A 19,849-nucleotide genomic window follows, 5' to 3' on the forward strand; every position below is an offset into this window, starting at 1 on the left:
GGAAGGAGCAGGGCGCCTGTCGTGGATTTAGCTGGAGCCAACGAACTGCACACATCCCACACCAACACAGCAAGATCCCAAGCCCAACTGTGACTGGATTCCCGTCCGGTCATCGAAAACCGACGGAGATTCCGTTTTGCACAAAACCGCTACCTCTGGTGGCCGCAGTCTGACCGGTGTGTAGCCACAACCCTGCGCGTCGCAGGAAGCACAAACGCCGCAACGAATTTAGCGTCTACTCCGTATATCACACATCAGCGGTTGGTTCACCTGGTGGCTTGGACCACTGGCCATTCTCTTCCCGGTGCGCAAAGCTCGCTGGCGCCAACGTCACACATCTCGACGCCTCCATACGCCGGCCTTGGGTTGCCGGGGAGGAGCGTGCGGGCCGATCATCCCGATGTCGCTAAGGCCATTACGCCCAGAGATGGAGCTCAGCTGATATGACTCAATGGCTTCTCGCCTGCATGATGCAAGTGCTGGTCGTACATACTCAGCCTTAAACCTGCGGGTTGCAGCCAGAGCGGGAGGCGAGCATGAACGGGGAGTGTGCGGGATGCTTGACTGCAGGACATTGCAGCACAAGAAAGCCTTCCGAGGATCGAGAAAGCCTAGAAAACGACTTACATTTCGGTCATGATTGGCGGCAAATTCCGCCGGCCATTCAACCCAAGTACCGTTGAGCGAGGAAACGAGGGCAATGGCTTGCTGCCGCGGCTGGTTAACCCAAGAGCACGTGTTGACAGCCAGCAGCTCGTCGAAGATCCCATAGGGCCATGCCGCTAGGTGACTTTTTTTTTCCCCGCGAAATCAGAGTAATCAGCTGCAGATAGAGCATACGTGGACGTTGATGACTCGGTGACTACAGCTTGTTGTGAGAGGGCGCGGTCACGCAGCATTGGGCGCCTACGGAAGTCGATGGCCCCGTCTTCCATCTTGTGCAACGTCAAACAAGCTGCACATACCGCCGAATAAGACCTGACAGGTAGCATGGCGGCTCCTCGCTCCCTTCGAGGGATCCCGAGGGGCTGGGATCTGCACCAGCTTGCCAAAACATCAAGGCGCAGTTTGGCCGTTGCTGACCAACACATAACGGTTCGTAGCGCCCCGCATGCTGCATGTATGTACGGAGTACGTATGTACAATTAGAAAAGGAGGATGCTATAGGACTCGGACCCAAGAGTAACCTTTTCCTCTGGAGAAACGCGGAACAAGTGAACGGAAACGCCGGCAATGTGTATGCCGGATAGCTTCGATCCGGATTTTTACACATCAGGGACGACAATCCCGGGGGGTTGGGGCGACAGCGAGGGGAGCAGAAGGCGAGTTGCTCGCAGCGGACTGACAGGGCGGATCGTTTGGCTCGGCGCAGGGCGCCACATTTTGTGAACCTGCTCTATATTGACGGATGCAAGACCAAACAAGCCGAGCAAAAGAACCCGGCTCATGGCGGCCCCGGGATGTTGTGGAAGGCGAAACTCGGGAAACAAGGGCGTGGGCGGGTGAGCAGCAGGTGTAACTGCAATTGACGCATTTTGGCGGCTTTCGAGGCTCTAGGGTTTTTTTTTTTTTTTTTTTTTTTGAAACTAACAAAAGATCCCGGTATGGAATGTCGGCCAACTTTTACACAGCAGATCGTTCAATGCTGTACACCCCGAGGCTGCATTTGAGCGGTGCCGCAGCCGTCAACTAGTCGCTGGTGAGGCAGGAACCCCACTTTCTAGCGTAGCAAGCAAGGTTGGGTCAATTTGACCGGGCGGAACCCCGCTATGGGTCCGTCTTGGAGGTGACACAATCAACACCTTTTCCAACCTTGGGCTCCAAGGTTCCTTTGCTCCCAGTTTCATCGCGGCCACATCCGGAAACGACGCTTGACCAGCTGACCAGGTTATCGACCAAACAAACGGTGAACGCGCACAGGAAGAAGAGGCACAGACATAGGCACAGCGACACAAGTGACGGATCGACGGCCATAGGGACCGCATGTGAACCATGGGCAAGAAAGGCGGGGCTGAGGTGAACAGCAAGAAGGCGGCGGGACAGGCTCGCAAGGCCGCAGCAGCCGCAGCCAAGGAGGAGGCTGCTCGAGCCAAGCAAGAAGCTCTAGAGGCGGCCGAGTGGGAGAAGGGGGCAAAGAAGAATGACAAAAAGTGAGTGGAGTGGACCATTTTTATCTCTTTTTTTTCTCTTCTTTTCTTCTTCGTTTTTTCCCCTTGTTGGTTTTGTTTCGTCTTGTACGGACTACAGTGCCCGCCTGTCCTTTGGTGCTCTACGGAACGTTGGGGGAAGGCCTGCTGCGGCCTGCCGTCGGAAGCGCGGTCGGGTCGACCGTCAGGATTGATTGGGGAGGAGGTGGCGCGGGAGTTCAGCTGGCTGTGTTTGTATGTACCGCCCAGCTTCGCTCGGGGCAACGGGGCGATCGCTACCTCTGTCACCATGACCTGATTACAGCCTCTTCGATGCAGTCCAGAGCCCCCCAGGACCGTGGGCGGACCAACATGCGCTCGCATCACCGCACGCACACAACCCCTCTTCCCCTCCCTCCATCTTCTTTCCTCTCCCAACCAACCCCAACCCCTCCCCCCCCCCCCCCCCCAACACTCTCCGTGGCACTCTAAAATGTCTCTGTAGCTGCTTATCGAACCTGTTCCGCCTCTGGAGCGGAGTGCGGGGATAGCAAGACGTTGACGGTCGTGCTGACGTTCTGCCCGCGCAATCAGAGCAGCTGAAGCCGCAAAGAAAGCGGAGCAGGCCCGGAAGAAGGCCGAACGCGACGCCCTGCTTGCCGAGGAGGAGAGGAACACGCCGGGACGATCAGGACCCAAGAATGCCAAGACGGCGGTTAAGAAGAGCAAGGGCCTGGACCTGTCGCAGCTCGATGACGACGGCGGCAAGAGCCTGCCAGCGCTCAACGCATCCGGCATCGACAACGCGCTCGACGCGCTGTCGCTGACGTCCAGAGCCGACACCAAGATCGACAGGCATCCCGAGAGGCGGTACAAGGCGGCGTACGCGGCGTTTGAGGAGAGGCGGCTCGCCGAGATGGAAGCGGATGGCAGTGGGGCCGGTCTCCGGCTGAACCAAAAGAAGGAGAGGATCAAGAAGGAATTCGAGCGCAGCGAGGAGAACCCCTTCAACAAGCCCTCGGTGCGCTACGACGCTTCCAAGGAGGAGCTGGCGCAGCGCCAGGAGGAGGAGAGGAAGAAGATCGAGGCCCGCCTGGCGTCGCCTTGAAGACCGACCTGGCCAACGTCTGCTTGGGGAAGCGACCTCGCGCGTCCAAGCAGGGGTGGGGCAATATCTGCGGGCTGGGGTCTTCATGCGTCCGGCCCGGACGGGAAGGGACGGGAATGAGCGGCATGCATCTCGTGGATGCGGTCGTCCAATGGCTGTCGATCCCCTCTCGACCGGGTACGGGTCCACGATTTTCGGTTAGAATGGGGGCGGGGGCGTGTGTGTGTGCGTGTGTTGTGGGATGTACAGTACGTGCATGTATGTATGCGTTGTGAGGGTGCACTAACTACGGTGTAGCTAGCAAGGGGGCCGGCGACGCGCTCGTCCAAGGGTGCAGGGGGGAACCGAGTGCGGAACTTGAGCCGTGTTGCGAGGGATATACGGATAATCCGTACACTACACACTCCTTGTAGGGCACTGTGCCCGGTATGGTGTGCGACGGTCGGGAGATTCGCTAGAACTCAAAACTGGTAGCATTATTAGGAACCCGGTGTGACTTGGGGAGTCGTGTACGGAATGAGTACGGAAGAGAGCTGTCCGCTCCAATGCCCATGACTCTCGGGAACCTCTGTCACAGGATAGATAGTTGGAGGGTGTTTGCACTGTTGTGCACGCCGGGGCACGACCGGGACACGGCTTGGCAAACGTGCCGCCGAAACAAGTGCTCGTAACAAGGAAGTCAGCCCTTGAGTCATTTATGCTGGTCTCTGTTGATTCCCAGGCTTGAGATCAACACGGACAACAAGCGATGGGGAGCCGAGGAAAAGCCACCTCGTGTGTACTGTTTCTGAAGTTCGGATGAGCACCCGAGTTAGGACGACCCATAACCCTAACCCCTGCCTCTGCGCACCCTTCCTTCACCAGGCTTGGCACCAGATGAGCCCTGATATGTGTCGCAGCTGTGCATCGAACAACGCTCAGTCACTCACTCATCAATCAGCCATTGATCTCATCTCGCATGCCTTCATATAGTTACTTTTTTTTTTTTTTTTTGGCCGAAAAGCAAAGCACCATTTGCACAACTTCATGACCCGTCTCTCAGATATTTAAATTTCTTTCCCAACACCATCAGCAATGAGTACGAGCAGTTTACCCGCCGTTAAGCGACAGCATCTCCTCGCTGAATTGTATGACGTTTCCACAACCCCAACCTGTTCCTTTGCCTTTGCCTTTGTTTTTTATCTCCTTTCTCTTTCTTATCGGCTTGATCAAAACTAACCGAGATTGATTTTCCATAGCGCCGGTCTCAAACACGCCTGTCCCCATGGCATCTTTGTCAGTCTCACACCAGGCGACCCAACTCTCTGGTCGGGCGTCATGTTTGTGCGCAAAGGTACGCGTTCCTCCCCATTTCAACCACCATTGTATTTCTCCCATGCATTTCAGTTTTTTTTTTTTTTTTTGGGGGGGGGGGGACGAGAGAGACATCAAGAATGGGAGTTGGGATTTAAATGTAAAGAAGAAAGAGCGTGCATATGGCTGAGAGAGAGAGAGAGAGAGAGAGAGAGAGAGAGAGAGAGGGTGGGAGGAGAAGAGTATGTATGACCACTGACGAACAAAATAGGCCCCTACGCCCCCGCCATCCTGCGCTTCCACATCTCCTTCCCGGACGCCTACCCGGCGCTCCCGCCGCTCGTCACCTTCTCTACCGACATGTTCCACCCCCTCATCACGCCGCTGACCACGTACATGTACTCGACCGACGTGCAGGACGGCGGCACGGCAAGCGCCAACGACGACGAGCGGCTGCCCCCCGGTGGCTTCAGTCTGAGGCATGGGTTTCCCGGCTGGTTCGGGCGCGGGAGGAGGGCTGCTGCGGCCGCGGCCATAGCCGTAGCTGCCAAGGCTGCTTCTAGTAGTGGTGGTGGCGGTGATGGTGGTGGTGATTCGACGGGGGGCTCGGGAGCGAAGACGGAGGGCAACCGGGACGCGGTGGCGGTAACGCCCATGAGGCCCGTGGCTACGGCCACCGGGACCACGCCCGCGTCAGCCGTGTCGGCCGCCGCGTCCTCGGTTTCGGCGCCCGGCAGCTATGCGCGGACGGGGACGGGCAGCACCAAGGAGGTGTCGACGTACGAGGTGCTGCGGTACATCCGGAGCACGTTTGACGACGAGGACGTGCTCGACTCGATCCCGCTCGAGGCCGCGGGGAACCCGGGCGCGTGGCATGCTTGGCGGACGCACCGGCGGCACGTCGCGGCGAAGGGGCCGTCGGGAGCAGGCGAGATTCCCGGGCGGGAAGGCGGAGCGCAGGCGGACAAGGGTCCGGCTCCCTCGCCGGTGGCTGCAACAGGCGCTGCTGCTTCTGCTGCTGCTGCGGTGGCGGCGGCGGCGGCGGCGACGAAACGTCCCGACGAGTGGAACTGGGAAGGGGTCTGGGAAGAACGAGTAAAGAGGAATATCGCGTCCAGCTTGTCCGAGGGGGTGTTGTATGGACATGCCGGGGCGCCGGATGAAGTGGTAACGTTGCCGGTTTCTTCCCTCTCGCTGTGGTGACCCCGGACAGGCTGACCATTTCCCCCACCCCCCCCTTAGATTAACTTCCTGAACATGGACGAAGCCGAGGTCGAAGGGGCGAAGTCCAATCTGCTCCGGACGCTTGGCGCGGCAGCATAGTGTTATTGTGCAAGAGCGGAGTGCCCCAAGCGACTTTCCCTCTCTGTGGCTACAGAACGGGACAGTGATCGCGAAACTGGCTCGGCAGGCACGCTTTCAGAGAGTGGAACGTGAGAAATTTAGGAAGGAGGAGGCAATCCGTATGCTTCTGCTGTCGACTTTTTGCTCCATTTACCAACACGCATCTGCGCATCTACGCACTCCCATATCGCATCCTTTGTTCACATGATTACGGCAGAAGATACCGCTCGGTAGGACACACAGAGTGCCATCCCAGTCCGGTATTGCACATGGGCGTCTTGCAGTGTTGGCGGTCGTGTCTGCTTCGTCTTCCTCCTTCGCTTACCGACAGGGTGTTCTGATTCCAATAGACAGCTCTCCACACACACAAAACTCCTAGGTCATGTATCCTTCAGTTCCGCGACCAGCAACTGACATGCCGGGGCCGGGGCCGGGGCCGGAGCAAACTTCCGCGGCGGTGGAGCGCTGTGCTGACGGGCAGGTCCCCGCGATGGCGATTGGCAGTCAACACGAGGACGCTACCCCGTGGCGCGCCGTGCCGAGACCGCTGCATATCACGAAGCGACTAACCTCGACGGGGAGCGGTCGAGTCACAACGGACCCGCGAAGGAGCAGCCAAGAAGGCGAGATGTCAGGCAATTGCATGGACAGCCCCTTCGGATCGTTGGACAGGCATCGACCCCTGGCGCTCCCAAAAATAAGAGGTGACCGGGGTGGGCGGGCCGCGTTTCCTGTTGCTGTTGGTTGCACCCAAAACGAAAACAGGGACCCAGGGACCGTCAATGGTTGGGTACGACAGATATCAGGCCGTGTCTGCGCGCAGTCTGCTTACGACAGCCCGGGTCGAATAGCCGCACCGCTGGCCTATCCTGTCGCCCCTGAGTATCAACGATGCACCTCATGCACTTCAGGCTCACGTCAGTCGGACCGCCGTCCACGGTATTCCCCTGTGCTGGGCGAGGAGGGGGGGTCAGACGACCATACACGCACCTCGGGTATGCCGGCCAAGACTGGGGCCGGGAATCCTGCCGGCTGTCCTTCCTTACCGTCGCTCCCAGCTGTTGTTCATACGCTCGTTCCCCAGATCGTGGTGACCCCTGAACCGGCAACTGCAGATGACGGCGTCGTAACCATTTGGGTAGCTGTGCAGTTGTCCGTACAGGGGTCGAGTACAGCCGCTATAGAGCAGGGACTATACGACCCAGCCAGTGACAGACGGTCAAGTCAAGGTCAGTTATGATAGCGAGAGCATCGAATGGCCCACAGTATCTGTCTCTTTTCTTTTCTTTTTTTTTTTTAACACTCGCGAATAGGTGCACCGCGGCATGGGTTCTTCTTGTACGACGTCTCGCTAGAACTACTTCCCCTCTCAGAGAGCACGGTCGTCGAGGTGCTCGGCGATAAGGCATGCCCGACGTAGGCTCGTTCGTCCTTTTTTTTTTGCTTGGTCGCCCCCGACCGACCCCCTGGTATTGCTGACCAAAACGACAGGATACTGCACCCGGAATCCCGGTTGCTCTTTGTAGCCCAGATCCGACTGGGACCCGCAGCTCGTCATCGACCGCGCACCCACCACGTCCGGCAAAATTCGGACGATCTGATCGAGGATCTCGAGGTGGAGCTCGGCGGCATTGTGACGGAGTATCTCGAGATCCGCGTGACCTACCGCCACTCTGGGTACCCGCAAAGGCGCAGCAGCAAGCTGACGTCGGTACCGTCAAGCAGTCCTGGACCCGACGGCCTCTCGGGCATTCAGACGACGATCCAGACGACGGCCACCGCGAGCATCAGGCGGCACAATTCTGCCTCGCCATGGTCGCCGCTGCCCTGCACGCCGCGCCCGAACCGCCTATTCGAGGTTGTTGCCTCGCATTGGGGGGCGGACAAGGCGCATGCCGTGATGCAGCGCGTCATACGATCTCGATGGATCCAAGCGCGACCCAACATCGGCCCAACAGGTGGCCGTCACGGCGGAGCACCGATACGTGTGTCGGAGCCCAAGGCGTCCCAGCTGGCCTCGGAGGAACGATAGGAACGGTACGACAAGCCTAGCCACGGAGAATCCCCGACGCACCGGGCCAGCCTCTGCCGCATGGCACCGCCATCCATGGCTCTTCCCCTTGGCGACCATGTCGAAGTAGAGCATGGCGGAGAGAGTTCGGAGAAGGGCTTCACAGGGCGTCATCCGGAAGGAGGCCATGCGGCGGCGACGGCGGCGGCGGTGACGTCGCCAACGGAAACCGTCCGGCGAAAGATTTATTACCGCCGCCCGGGTAGTCCCAGGAGAGCCGCCTCGGTATCCCGATCTTCTTCTTTTACTTCCGCTTCTTCTGCTTCTTCGTCTTTGTCGTCCCCGTCCTTCCCGAGTGAGCCAACGCCGTCGTCACGCTTGCCGCACCCTCTCGCGTCATCGTCAGGAGATGGAAGGGCCGGCCACTCCGGTGGAAGCACTAGCTCCCGGGAACGAGCGCGGACGGGGGCAGAGATACAGCGCGGGCTCGTGGGGAAGTGGCTCATGGGGGGAGACGCTGCGCCCGTTGCTCTCGATCCTGTCGTAGTCGATGCCAAGATGGACGGCGAGGGCCAGACGGGGCGAACGGTTGTTGGAGGCGTGGGAAGGTGTAGTGGGATGGTGAGTGTGAAGGCCAGGACGGGCAAAGAGGAGAAGGAGAAGGGGAAGGAAAGGGGGCGGGGATGGGGCTGGACAGGCTGGTGGTAGGTACTAAGTAAAGTAATACATATATAGTCGGTGGTCTGTGTGATGCTGGTAATGCGCGTACGTATATTGTCACTTTCGGAAGGCCGCGGAGTGGCGATGGATCTCTTCTGTGTTGCTTTCACCCTCCCTCGTCCGGTTTTCCAGGTTCATCCTCCTCCCCTGATCCAGTTCCTTCCCGGTCTACTGCTTCCTCCGTCGGCCCATCCCGGCCCACACCCGGCGGATTCCCGTCTTCGTCAAACTCTGCCCACCGAAAGAAGTCGCACGCCTCTTTGCCCGGCACGTTACCGGCGTGACACATCCAGAAATACCGGCCCCGGTTCTCCCGCTTCTTGGTCGCGACCCGCAGCACGGCGGGGATCCCACACGGGCACCGCGGGGTGTTGCGCGGGTGGAAGGCGGCGCGGTAGTGGCGGTACGTCACGTTGATGCGCCGGCTGCCCGCGATCGGGTGCGGGTCGATGGCCTGGGCTGGGGCGATGCTGTGCTTCCATTCCTCCTGCATCTCGGCGTGCATCACCAGGAGGGAGTTGTGCGGGAGGTGGATGGCGATCTGGCCCGTCAAGTCGGCGTTGCTGTTGCTGTTGCTGTTATCGTTATTGTTGTTATTGTTATTACTCTGGTCCCTCGCCTCGGCGCTCGTGCCTGCGTCGTCCTGGGGCAGGATGCGGCGAACGCGGAACTCGCGCGTCACGCCCAGCGAGAGGGAGCCGATGACCGGGCGCGGGCCGAGGTAGGTCAGTTGGTCGCTGTGCTGGAATGAATGAATGGAATGGGGTTTTTTTCCGCGTCAGTCCGGCAAGATTCTCGAGACAATAAGGGGTGGTTGGAAACCTCTCTCCCCTCCTGGTCGAGCAGGCCGATTTGGGGGGGACCTACCCAGCCGACATTCTCCATTGGCCCGTTGTAGCAGTTCACGAACGCTGCGTTGGGCGTCCATGGCCCGGGGGACTGATACTTGAGCTTCTTGCCGCCGTAGCGAGTGCGGATGCGCTCCTGGATCTCGCGGTTGACCGCCTCTTGCACGCGGGCCTTGACGCGCTCAAGCTGCGGCGTCAGAGTTCGGACATCCTGCATGCCCATCAGCGCAGAGTCGAAAGGACGGCGAGCCGGGGGATGTATGGAGAGATACCGTCATCCTGGAACCATTGTACACGTACTCGTGCTTCTGCTGCTGGAGCTCCTTGTAGCTGCCGACGTAGAAGCCCGTGGTGTGGGGGCTCGAGACGACATTATCAAACAGCTTGAAGGTACTCTTCTCAAACGTTTTGGACTCCTCCAGCAGCTCCTTGAGCAGGGAGTTCGCCTCCTCGGCAGGCAAGAAGTTGTGGATGACAGTGCAGGGCGTGTGCTCGCTAATGTCGACGGGGTCGTACAGATGGAGCGTGGCCCCCTTTCGGGAGAGCACCTTGGCCCGCTTTGGCGACGGAGAAGGGTCGACACCGGCCGTGCTGACGGCAAAGGATCGCAGGGAAGACTGCGCAACCACCATAGACCCTGGGCCCGGTTTCCTTGGCAGTCGAGCCTTGATGGTCTGCGATGTCGCCTCGACGTCGCCGTCGTGGGCGAGCAGGATGTCAAGCAGCGTCTCCTGGTCAACAGTCGGGTGAAGCGAGGATAGGATGGCCAGTTTCACATCTGTCGACTCCTCGGGCTCATCCTTGTCCACAGATGGCCCAACAGTCGGGACATGGTCGGGTTTGCGCTTCTTTCTCGTTACAAAGGCATCCATGGTCGCAGAGTAATAATATTATAGAGTATAGGCGCTGCTATATTGACAGGGCCGATCAAACGGGGCCTCATATGACGGGGCTGCGCTACACAACATGGCTGCAGTGATACCGACCCGTGATGGCGTAGTGGGATCGAAGTCGCAGATGCATCCCGGTTTTTGACGCGCCTCGTCGCTGTCGAGAACGAAAGGGCGTAGAGTTGTGGGGCATCCAGGGCACGAGACGGGAACGGTATCTCGTGACTCGAATTGGGACGGAGAGCCGCGCAACCAGATACCTAATAGTAATAGTTAAAGATGGCATGCCGTCTCGCCTTCGTCCCTAGAATATCTGGCACGCACACCTCGGTAGGGGATGGATTAACCTAGACCGTTAGTTTCTGCTGTGACTGGTAAGTGCGGCCAATTGAAAAGAAACATAAAAAAAAAATAAAGAGATTGCAACCAGCAGTCCCGCCGTTGAGCTGATACTAACGTGGTCAATGCTGGAAGGTACTGGTGTTAACTATCGGGGTACGTTACTTCCTAGCGCAGTACTACTTGCCCGCGTGCGAGGTGCTAGGTACAGTACATACCTAGTTCAACGTTACTTGATGGAGGAGCACTCTGCCGAGAAAAGCAGATTCCCACCGTGGCCACCGTGGGGGATGGCGGGGCACCGCTCCATTCCCGCAGCCGCTTGCAGGCCAGAAGAAGAATGAGCCGAGGTCTCGGCCCCGCCGTCATTCTCACTCTTAGTAGTATTACCGGCAACCAAGTCGCAGTGCCGAAAGCCCAAACTGTCACCCCTCCGCTCGCCGACATCGCCAAAGTTGCCGTCAGTGTCGCGCGCGCGCAGTAGCGCACCAGTTCCCCCCCCCCCCCCCCCCCGGCGACCGGCCATGGCGTCCATGCTCGAATTCCGTACCCTGGGCTTCAACCCGTACGCGGTCAAGTACTCGCCCTACTACGACTCGCGCCTCGCCGTTGCCGCGTCGGCCAACTACGGCATCGTAGGAAATGGCCGCCTCTTCGTCCTCGGCCTGGGCCCCGCCGGCATCCAGCTCGAGAGGGGCTTCGACACCAATGACGCCCAGTACGACCTTGCCTGGTCCGAGATCAACGAAAATCAGGTGGTCGTGGCCTGCGGCGACGGCTCCCTCAAGCTGTTCGACCTGACTGCCGGTGGCTTCCCCGTCATGAACTTTGCCGGGCACAAGCGCGAGGCCTTTTCCGTCTGTTGGAATCCAATTGCAAAAGACAGCTTCATCTCCAGCTCCTGGGACGGCACCGTCAAGATTGTGAGAACCCCTCCTCCCTCCTTTCCCTCCCGGTTTCCTCCCGGTTTCCCTCTACCGTGCTCGTTTGTTTGTACAAACAAGTATTCATCCAGGCTAACGCGTAACCCCCCTTCCTCCCTCTCCTCCGCTCCCCCCGCGATCAGTGGTCACCCTCCCGCCCGACCTCGCTCAAGACCCTCCCGGTCGGCAACTGCACCTACTCGGCCTGCTTCTCCCCGACCAACCCCGCCATCATCTCCTGCGTCTCCTCCGACTCGCACATCCGCGTCTTCGACCTGCGCACCCCCGTGTCGGCCAAGTACCACCTGACCACCATCATCCCGGCCCACGCGCCCCCGCAGGGGACCGGCGGCGCCGGCGCTCCCTTGCCGCTCCTCTCCACGGGGCAGACCTTCGGCGGCTCCGTGCCCGCCGAGATCCTGACGCACGACTGGAACAAGTACCGCGACACGGTCGTCGCCACCGGCGGCGTCGACCGCGTCGTCCGCACCTTCGACCTGCGCAACCCGGCCGCCGGGCCCGTCGCCGTCCTGCCCGGCCACGAGTACGCCGTCCGCCGCCTCGCCTGGAGCCCCCACGCCAGCGACGTGCTCGCCAGCGCCAGCTACGACATGACGGTCCGCGTGTGGTCCGACGGCTCCGCCGCCCCCCAGCAGCAGCAGCAGCAGCTCCCCCCCAACACCATCCCCGTCGGCACCCAGCTCGGCGTCATGAACCGCCACTCCGAGTTCGCCACGGGAGTCGATTGGTGCCTGTTCGGCACGGGCGGCTGGTTGGCCTCCGCCGGGTGGGATCAGAGGGTCCTGGTGTGGGATGCCCATACCCTGCTGAGAGCCTGATTACTCTTTTTTTCAGGGCGTCTCAGCCAAAGAGAGGAAACAGGCAAAGAAGAAGAAGAAGAAGAATAAGAAAAGAACGTGTTAAACACTGTACTCTACAACCACTTGGGATTGGCTCAACTTGCTGCTGCTGTTGCTGTTGTTCTTGTTGAGGGGACAGGAGAATCATGTCGGCTACGACGGAGTGTGAACAGAAAGTGGACAAAAGATGATACCCCGCTGGAAGAAATAACGACGACGACGACGAGGAGGAGGAGGAGGAGGAGGAGGAGGGAAGAAGACTTGGCGATACAACGGGCTTTGGAAACGTCAGGTCGGGACACGGGTACGGGTACGGGTTCGGGTTCGGGTTGTGCGGATAGACAAACAAAACAGTAAGGGAGATGGCGTGCCGGCCGTAGTTGGGAACTGGGAGTTTCCCTTTCAAAGAGCGCGAGGAAAGAACACTGGATTCGGGATGATAGGGCCCGGAGGGTAAGGAGTGGGTTGTCCCAGCCAGGCGCCGGAGCTAGGACTTTCAGCCGCTTCTCCCCATGGGACGGAGCACGGGGGGCGGACTACACGAAGCTCGAATATATTAATATGTGCGCCCCCTCTTCTCTGTATCACAACCTGCAACTCTTTGACTGGGAAAGCCATTTCCGTCATTACTCTCCTATTATACAATGCTAACATTATAAAGGACATGCCGAGAAGATCTACTATATGTACGAGAGAGACAGAGCTGGATAGAGATGAGAGATGGGCAGCTTGTCACCCGTCAAAACCGCCTTGCCCGATGCACCAAAAACAGAGAGAAACTGACAAACGTCGTAAGAAGCCCCATCTCTATCCCTTCCCTGTAGACCGACCCAACGACCCGAGATCATGAAATACAACCCTTCATTTTCTTTGTGCTTTAACTTCATCCCTCGCTTTTTGTGTTGCTCGCTCCGCCTCTCAAAGGCAGATGCGAGTTTCCTTCGTGTGTGTCAACAACCTCCCTCCCCACCCCAAAACACGCCTGCAAACGCCATCTTCCCCTGTCGCACAACGGCGGATGGGATGGAGGGGGAAATAGAGGATGCAAAGAGGGAAACCAAATAGCCCAAGATCCGTAATCGTACACATACAAGCTTCCTAAATGTCGCGGGAAGAGTGTTCAAGCGGGCGAGGACGCCAAGTGTCCCCCCCTTAACTCGCCGCGAACCACCCGACCTTGGCAGGAAGTTAGAAGGCAGGGCGAGGGGCCCGAGCCCGACCACGACTGCCGCCATTCTCGTTGGCGGCAAGACGCTCCAACTTCTCAAACCCTTCGGACCGGGCGCCATGGCCCGAGTAGCTGCCGCCCCGATTGCCATATTCCCTCCTGGGTTCGATATCCCTGGCCGTGACGGTCCGCAAGCCCTTGATGTGGCGCCCAAAATGATTGACAAACTTGGTCGAGAGGGCCGGGGGCTGGTCCAAGCCGAAAATGTACTTGACCATGTTGTTGAGTTCGTAGACGACGTCCTGCTTGTCGACGTCCTTGATGGCGTTTCCGAGAAGCGAGGCATACGTGTCCTTCACGACTTCATAGGGGATCTTTACCGCAGCGTTCTTGATGTCCTCAATCACCTGAGGAACGTCGGCCGCCCGAGCCACGTCCATCGAGGCACACTCGAGGTCGGTGCAGCGCTTGATCGGCAGACCCGGAAGCCGGCTCCTGGCGGCGGGGATCTCGACGTCTGCGGTCAGGAGGTAGGCCTCGCCCTGCTTGCCCGCACGGCCGGTACGGCCGATACGATGGATATACAGGTCGCGATCTTGCGGGAGGTGCACCTGGATGACGTGGGTCACGTTGGGGAAATCCATGCCTCTGGCCGAGACATCCGAGGAGAAGAGAATGGCGCTCTTGGCCTGCCTGAAATTATCGGCGGACCGCGTCCGCGCCGCCTGGGACAGCTTGGAATGAATGTCAAAGATCCTCGGCATCAGGCGGTCATGGAATTTGAGGCGGCGGAAGATGGTTGCGTAGGCCTGGACGGACGACGTCGTGGGGAGGAAGACGATGGCCTTGAACGGGAGCTTGTCCGAGTCGTCCAAGGTCTTGCGGAGCTCGCGGCGTACCAGTTCCAGGAGGGTGGGAGGCAGGTTCTCGAAGCCGCGGCAAGGGACGATGAACTGCGGTACCCTCTCGTGCGTCGGGACTTCGTCTGCTCTCACCGTCTGGACAAACTCGAAGTTGGTCGGGTTGATGAACTTTCGGGCAATGTTGACCACGTTCTTGGGAATGGTGGCCGAGTAGAGCAGGGTCTGGCGGGGCACGTCCACGGGATGGGGCAAGTAGTCGAGGATGCTTTCGAGCTCCGCCTTGAAGCCGACGTCCAGCATCCGGTCGGCTTCGTCCAGCACCAGGGCGGCGAGGTTGGGAGCGTCAATCCCGGTGGATCGGTCCGAAAGGAGGTCGTGCAGGCGGCCGGGGGTGGCGACCAGCAAGTGGCAGCCCTCGATACGCGTCTTGCGCAGCATTGCGTTCTTTTGAGTTCCGCCGACGGCGGTTTGGATCACGACGCCGGTGCCTCTGCAGAGCTTCTTCGCCTCGACGCCGATCTGCTCGGCAAGCTCACGGGTAGGCGAGAGAACGATGGCGCGAATGTCGTCGGACCTGGCGCGGCCGCCAGCGCGGGGGGATGCGAGCTCCGGTTGGCTAGCGATGAGCCTCTGGATGACGGGGACGAGGAAGGCCAAGGTCTTGCCGGTACCGGTTTTTGCCTGGGCAACACTGAAGTGGCGGCGCACGTCAGCCAGCCGTGTGCACGCGATTCGACAAAGGATGAGGGATGGCCTACACGTCTTTCCCGGCAAGCGCGGGACTGATGGTCATGCTTTGGACATCGGTCATGGTTTCGTAGCCCAAGCCCTTGGTGAGGGAGTTAACGAGATGCTCATGAACGCCGAGCCTGCGCAGGTCTTCGAAGCGAGTGACGAGGTTTGACGAGCCATTATCGGAGGAGGTCTGAGGGGCTGCGGACTCGGCCGAATAGAACCGGAGTAGAGAACTGGCGGGACGAGGGAGGGCCGGGGACGGTCGTGAGCTTCGCGCGAGAGCGAGGACGGCCGAAGAGGCCCTGAATGAAGCCTGAGCCGGACGGACGGCGAGGGCTACGCGGGTCGCGGCGGCCTGCCGTAAAAGGCTGGTCTTCATCATATCTGCGCGCGAGCTCGTCGATTCGGAATGATCGTCAGTGGGTCGGCAATGTTTCACTGATCTCTGTAAAGAAAAGGTATCAAGAACAAAGAACGGTATGGATTATGGATGTATACAACACGGGGCAATCGTCGAATACAGGCGACGAGGGGTTCTGTCGGGGTCTTGGGTCGGGTCCGGCAGTAGTTTATCAGAACCGCCGAGTAAAAAGGCGAAAAGAAAATTTCCAAAGCTCGCTAGGGATCAGCGGCCAATTGCTTATCTTATCGCGCCGATTCGACCGTTGACGCGTCTAGGTTAACTAGCTTTAGCGCGGTTAGCTGAGCCCACTCAGCAGCTCTCGGGTACCTGAGGAAAGGTACGGAATATCTTAACTCGTACGGAGTGCAAACGAGGTACCGCAGTAGTGCGTGGGTACCTGATTGACGAGGTTGAGCTTTCTAGAGATGGCAGAGGGTGGATATGTTCACTGTGTGCGCATACCTTACACAAAGTAGGTACGTACTCCGTAGTGTAAATCCTCCCCTACGGAGTAAAACGACCTGAGGTAAGCCCCAACGACTACACAGTAATCCGGATAGCCAGCATTTGCTTGTCAGAATCTAGTCGCAAGTTACCACAAAAACTCCGTACCGGTCTTCCGTTTTACCTTGTGCGCCATCCACAACCATCTGATCCCCAAACCGATCTAGTCAAACGCCGTTCCAAACGCCTCTAGACTCTTTACTCCAAAGGCACGCAACAATGACAGTGAGTCGGATAGAGGAAAGAAAGGGTGGGGGAAAAAATACCAAAAAGGAGAAACCGCCATAAACAATTAAAAAAAAAAAATGACCTGGCGGAGCCCCTAGATCCCAGTTTTGACAGCATCTTCTTCCCCCCACCCCGGCACGACCCCCTCGCGCACCGCCTCGTGCTCGTGCTCGTGCTCGTGCGCGTGCACGCTGAAGTCGAAGACGACGCCGCGGACGCAGTCGAGGGCGTAGTTCAGCAGCATCAGCAGCGCCTGGCAGGGCCAGCAACCGGAGAGCCAGTGGAGGGCGAGGACGACGACCTGGAGGAGCGCGGCGAGCGCCATCAGCAGCCGCGGCACGTACTGGTGCCGCTGCTCCGCCTCGACCAGCCGGGTCCCGAACCCGGCCAGCTTGGGCGTCGCCCACATCGCGATCGAGTACACCGCGTACATGCAGAACATGGCCAGCCCCTGCAGCTTGCCGCGGCTGCTCCGCCGCCGCCCCCCCCTGCGGGCTCGGCCGCCGCTCCAGCCCCAACCCCCCGCCGCCGCCGCCGGCGGCGGGTTACAAGACGCACTGAGCGCCCGGGGCATGGAGCGGTGCAGCATGGCCGCCTCGGCCGGGTCGAGGTCGCGCGGGAGGCCGCGGAGGATGTGCTGCGTGCCGTTGATGTACGCCGACCGCTCAAAGTAGGCGTCGTGGTCCGCGTGCTGGTTGTGGCGCGTCTCCTGCCCGGTGATGTATTCCCGGCTCGCGTTCAGGACGAGATCCAGACCTGCCCACCGGTGATGGAGGGGTGTGTGTGTTTTAGCTGACCGACTCCCTTACTCTGCTCCCGTACGCTTGTTCAAAGTGTTTGGGGAAAAAAAGAGGGGGGGGAGGAAGGGAGGAAGGGGGTACAAACCTTGGCTGGCGGATTTCCAGTCGATTCCCGAGCTTGTCGCGGGCAATCCCAGGACGGCTGCCAGGGAGGCAATGATAGATACGAACCATTTCCCCTGAGCGAGCGCGACGTCGACGCTTCGTCGGTCGGGTACGGCTGCGTGGTGCTCCAGCGCTGGCCCGACGACGGGTTTCAGGCTCATTCTCGCCTCTTCTGGCCCCCCCGGTGCCGCAGTCATCCCAGCCACCCCCTTCGCTCCTCCTGCTGTCTCGATCCTCTCCCGTCTATCCTCATGGACGGCGCGGTGGTGCATTGCCGTAGGTTGGCACCCGGCCTCCGTCCCGGCCATCGACCAGGTTGCGACTAGGTCGGTGAAGCGGCGGAGCATGTCTACGACGCCCAAGGCAGGCCATCCTCCGAGCTCCGAGCGGTCCTCGGAATACATGGGGTCGCTGAATGGCATGGTGCGCGTGTGATAGTTGATGGGACCTCCCAACATAGCGATGCTTGCTCTTCCTTGGTGCTATTCGACCCGTCCCCCGTGCGTGGCCGGAAAGTAGGACCGGGTCTATAAAGTGTGTCGAGGGAAGAAGAGAAAACAGGAGAGGGATGGGCGGGAAAAAAAAACACGGTGCGTCAGGAGGAGTCGAGTTCTCACATGGATAAGCGGCCAGGATTATGTTCTACTTGCATGATATGGGTCCCAACGGTTGCGGAATGGAGTCATGAGGGGCAAGGCGGTATCAAGCAAGTCTGACGGAGTACAGCCTCTGTGCATAATCCGTGCATCTCTCGATGCGCCACGTCCGTGTTCTGTCCTCAAAACCCCGTTGTTTTCCTCCTTTTTGTTTACTTTGTATATATTCTACAATTGCGAGGCGATAGACCAGTCTGTCAAGCGGAAACCGGAGTTCGAGTTGACCAATGGGTACAGCTCTGGACCCTGAGAGAACCGAAACAGAGATTGATGCTACCAAAATTCTACTTCACACTAGATGACATGTGAAAGAGAGCTTATCAGGGCCAGCTAAGGGATGTGGGGCATTACCTAAGTAGGCGTCCCCAGCGTGCGGCAACAACGCTTGGGGTATGTAATCCGTAATATACATACATACATACATACCTTGCCCGAGGCTCGGCACACCTTATCGTCATATCCTCCGTAACAAGAATCGCGGGAGTGTACTTCCGTACTCCCGTACAAAAATACACTTAGGCATCTCATATTCAATGTGCTCTCGAGATTTCTAACAGTGGAAGATATCCCCTAATGATTTGGAGATAGTCGGTACAATGGTGAACAAGCAGTGACGCTGCTGTCCTGGGAGGCCGACGTCGTGATGATCCCCTGGTGACCGCCTTCCTCCGCTCCCGCAGATATTTACATATGCAACGAGCAAGCTTTGTCTTGAGGGCTGAGAGCGCACAATCTCGTGTTCTCCTGGGTTCTGCAGACAACATCATGGTGTAATTCGTAGATCAGCCTATGCAACTCGAACGACTAGAGCGAGCCGGCGGCAGGTGAACACGCCTTGCAGCCTCGTACGTATCTGCTTACGACAGCACCTATCCCAACACTGTCTTATGATAATGATACAACACTTTCCCAAAAGCACATCAACTTTGCCCCGCAGCCTTCTCGGCAGCAATCTTAGCCTCCATCTTCCTCCTCGCCTCGAGGATCATCTGGTCCCTCCTCCTCTGCAACAGCGACTGCCTTTCCTCGCGGTTCGTGCTCCACCCTTTCCCGGACGTCTTGCCGCTACCCTCCGGCTCGTCGAGAGGCGCGTTGAGCTTGTCCTTCAAGTTGTACCTCGTAATCAGATCCGGATGGGAGGGGCTGGGAGTAGCAGGTTTGGACTGCGGCGTCGTGACGTTAGCGCCAGCGTTGCCGCCGCCCGGAGGCGGAGGGGGCTGGAATGTGATGGGTGGCTGTACACAAAAGTTGACTCGTTAGCCCTTGTTCATCCTCGAAGGAACCAGTGACGATAACAGAAAATCGTGGGACCCATGGAATAGAGGGAAAGGAAGCAGAAGGGCGATGTAAAGAGAGAGAGAGAGAGAGAGAGAGAGAGAATGAGTGGACTCACAGTCTCCAGCCTGCCCGCCAGGATCCTCTCCGTCGTGGCAGCCACGTTTCCCCCCGTCCGCTGGAGATCCCACAGCGCCGTGCGCCGGTCCACCTGGGGGAACATCTGCTGTATCCTCTCGGCGGCCGCCTCGCGCGCGCGCATCAGCGCCGCCGGGTCGCTTCCCGCCGCGGCCGCCCTCCCTGAGCGTGGTGACTGTGTTGACGAGGATGAGAAGAAAAAGTAGCGGATGATGAGCCCCGAGATCACCAGGATCACGACGAGCGAGGGGAGGTTGAGCTGTTGGTCGTCGGCGGCGTCAGGCATGGTGGTCGGCCGGTCGGTCACTTAAGTGTTCCTTCTCGGGGTTGCGTATTGCGATCGGGGATTCGAGGGTGCAGGTCAGGATCCGGAGAAGCCAAATCGCAGCGGTTTGAATGGATGATGAAGTCGTGCACCCAATCTTGTTGCGATGACAAGGATTTTAGGATGTCGGGCGAGCCGCCGGGATGGGTTGGTGGCAGAGGGCAGAGGGCGGTTTCGGCAGGCACGT

The 19,849-nt window shown here is 59.1% G+C and overlaps 10 protein-coding genes across 10 annotated transcripts; 5 read left to right on the forward strand and 5 right to left on the reverse strand.

Annotated features, from left to right (window-relative positions):
* Positions 1 to 330: 330 nt before the first annotated feature.
* MYCTH_2124216 (uncharacterized protein) lies at positions 331 to 935 on the reverse strand (the record flags this gene model as incomplete). The annotated part of the gene is made up of 4 exons (XM_003660476.1): positions 331 to 463; positions 494 to 564; positions 628 to 790; positions 841 to 935. 4 exons carry the CDS (start codon positions 933 to 935, stop codon positions 331 to 333), a joined length of 462 nt encoding a protein of 153 aa, XP_003660524.1.
* An 867-nt stretch (positions 936 to 1,802) lies between these two features.
* On the forward strand, positions 1,803 to 3,432 carry MYCTH_2298945 (uncharacterized protein). The gene is made up of 2 exons (XM_003660477.1): positions 1,803 to 2,150; positions 2,721 to 3,432. Exons 1-2 carry the CDS (start codon positions 1,993 to 1,995, stop codon positions 3,232 to 3,234), a joined length of 672 nt encoding a protein of 223 aa, XP_003660525.1. The 5' UTR covers positions 1,803 to 1,992; the 3' UTR covers positions 3,235 to 3,432.
* A 748-nt stretch (positions 3,433 to 4,180) lies between these two features.
* MYCTH_104945 (uncharacterized protein) lies at positions 4,181 to 6,127 on the forward strand. The gene is made up of 4 exons (XM_003660478.1): positions 4,181 to 4,361; positions 4,473 to 4,567; positions 4,799 to 5,694; positions 5,770 to 6,127. The coding sequence occupies exons 1-4, from the start codon at positions 4,309 to 4,311 to the stop codon at positions 5,848 to 5,850; spliced, it is 1,125 nt and encodes a 374-aa protein (XP_003660526.1). The 5' UTR covers positions 4,181 to 4,308; the 3' UTR covers positions 5,851 to 6,127.
* A 452-nt stretch (positions 6,128 to 6,579) lies between these two features.
* MYCTH_2298951 (uncharacterized protein) lies at positions 6,580 to 7,506 on the forward strand. The gene is made up of 2 exons (XM_003660479.1): positions 6,580 to 7,100; positions 7,185 to 7,506. Exons 1-2 carry the CDS (start codon positions 6,869 to 6,871, stop codon positions 7,289 to 7,291), a joined length of 339 nt encoding a protein of 112 aa, XP_003660527.1. The 5' UTR covers positions 6,580 to 6,868; the 3' UTR covers positions 7,292 to 7,506.
* Positions 7,507 to 7,978: 472 nt separating this feature from the next.
* MYCTH_2124220 (uncharacterized protein) lies at positions 7,979 to 8,590 on the forward strand (the record flags this gene model as incomplete). The annotated part of the gene is made up of 1 exon (XM_003660480.1): positions 7,979 to 8,590. One exon carries the CDS (start codon positions 7,979 to 7,981, stop codon positions 8,588 to 8,590), a length of 612 nt encoding a protein of 203 aa, XP_003660528.1.
* MYCTH_2298952 (uncharacterized protein) lies at positions 8,568 to 9,901 on the reverse strand. The gene is made up of 2 exons (XM_003660481.1): positions 9,470 to 9,901; positions 8,568 to 9,344 (listed from the first exon to the last, which is right to left on the reverse strand). Exons 1-2 carry the CDS (start codon positions 9,671 to 9,673, stop codon positions 8,709 to 8,711), a joined length of 840 nt encoding a protein of 279 aa, XP_003660529.1. The 5' UTR covers positions 9,674 to 9,901; the 3' UTR covers positions 8,568 to 8,708.
* A 1,302-nt stretch (positions 9,902 to 11,203) lies between these two features.
* MYCTH_2107938 (uncharacterized protein) lies at positions 11,204 to 12,441 on the forward strand (the record flags this gene model as incomplete). Its single annotated transcript, XM_003660482.1, has 2 exons — positions 11,204 to 11,602; positions 11,746 to 12,441. 2 exons carry the CDS (start codon positions 11,204 to 11,206, stop codon positions 12,439 to 12,441), a joined length of 1,095 nt encoding a protein of 364 aa, XP_003660530.1.
* Positions 12,442 to 13,588: 1,147 nt separating this feature from the next.
* Positions 13,589 to 15,803, reverse strand: MYCTH_2298956 (uncharacterized protein). Its single transcript, XM_003660483.1, has 2 exons — positions 15,252 to 15,803; positions 13,589 to 15,184 (listed from the first exon to the last, which is right to left on the reverse strand). The coding sequence occupies exons 1-2, from the start codon at positions 15,608 to 15,610 to the stop codon at positions 13,651 to 13,653; spliced, it is 1,893 nt and encodes a 630-aa protein (XP_003660531.1). The 5' UTR covers positions 15,611 to 15,803; the 3' UTR covers positions 13,589 to 13,650.
* Positions 15,804 to 16,457: 654 nt separating this feature from the next.
* Positions 16,458 to 17,726, reverse strand: MYCTH_2124224 (uncharacterized protein; the record flags this gene model as incomplete). Its single annotated transcript, XM_003660484.1, has 2 exons — positions 16,458 to 17,119; positions 17,249 to 17,726. 2 exons carry the CDS (start codon positions 17,724 to 17,726, stop codon positions 16,458 to 16,460), a joined length of 1,140 nt encoding a protein of 379 aa, XP_003660532.1.
* A 945-nt stretch (positions 17,727 to 18,671) lies between these two features.
* On the reverse strand, positions 18,672 to 19,758 carry MYCTH_2298958 (uncharacterized protein). Its single transcript, XM_003660485.1, has 2 exons — positions 19,318 to 19,758; positions 18,672 to 19,159 (listed from the first exon to the last, which is right to left on the reverse strand). The coding sequence occupies exons 1-2, from the start codon at positions 19,621 to 19,623 to the stop codon at positions 18,845 to 18,847; spliced, it is 621 nt and encodes a 206-aa protein (XP_003660533.1). The 5' UTR covers positions 19,624 to 19,758; the 3' UTR covers positions 18,672 to 18,844.
* Between the last annotated feature and the right edge of the window lie 91 nt (positions 19,759 to 19,849).

This window comes from Thermothelomyces thermophilus, chromosome 1, assembly GCF_000226095.1.
Source record: "Thermothelomyces thermophilus ATCC 42464 chromosome 1, complete sequence".
NCBI classification, from domain to species: Eukaryota; Fungi; Ascomycota; class Sordariomycetes; order Sordariales; family Chaetomiaceae; genus Thermothelomyces; species Thermothelomyces thermophilus.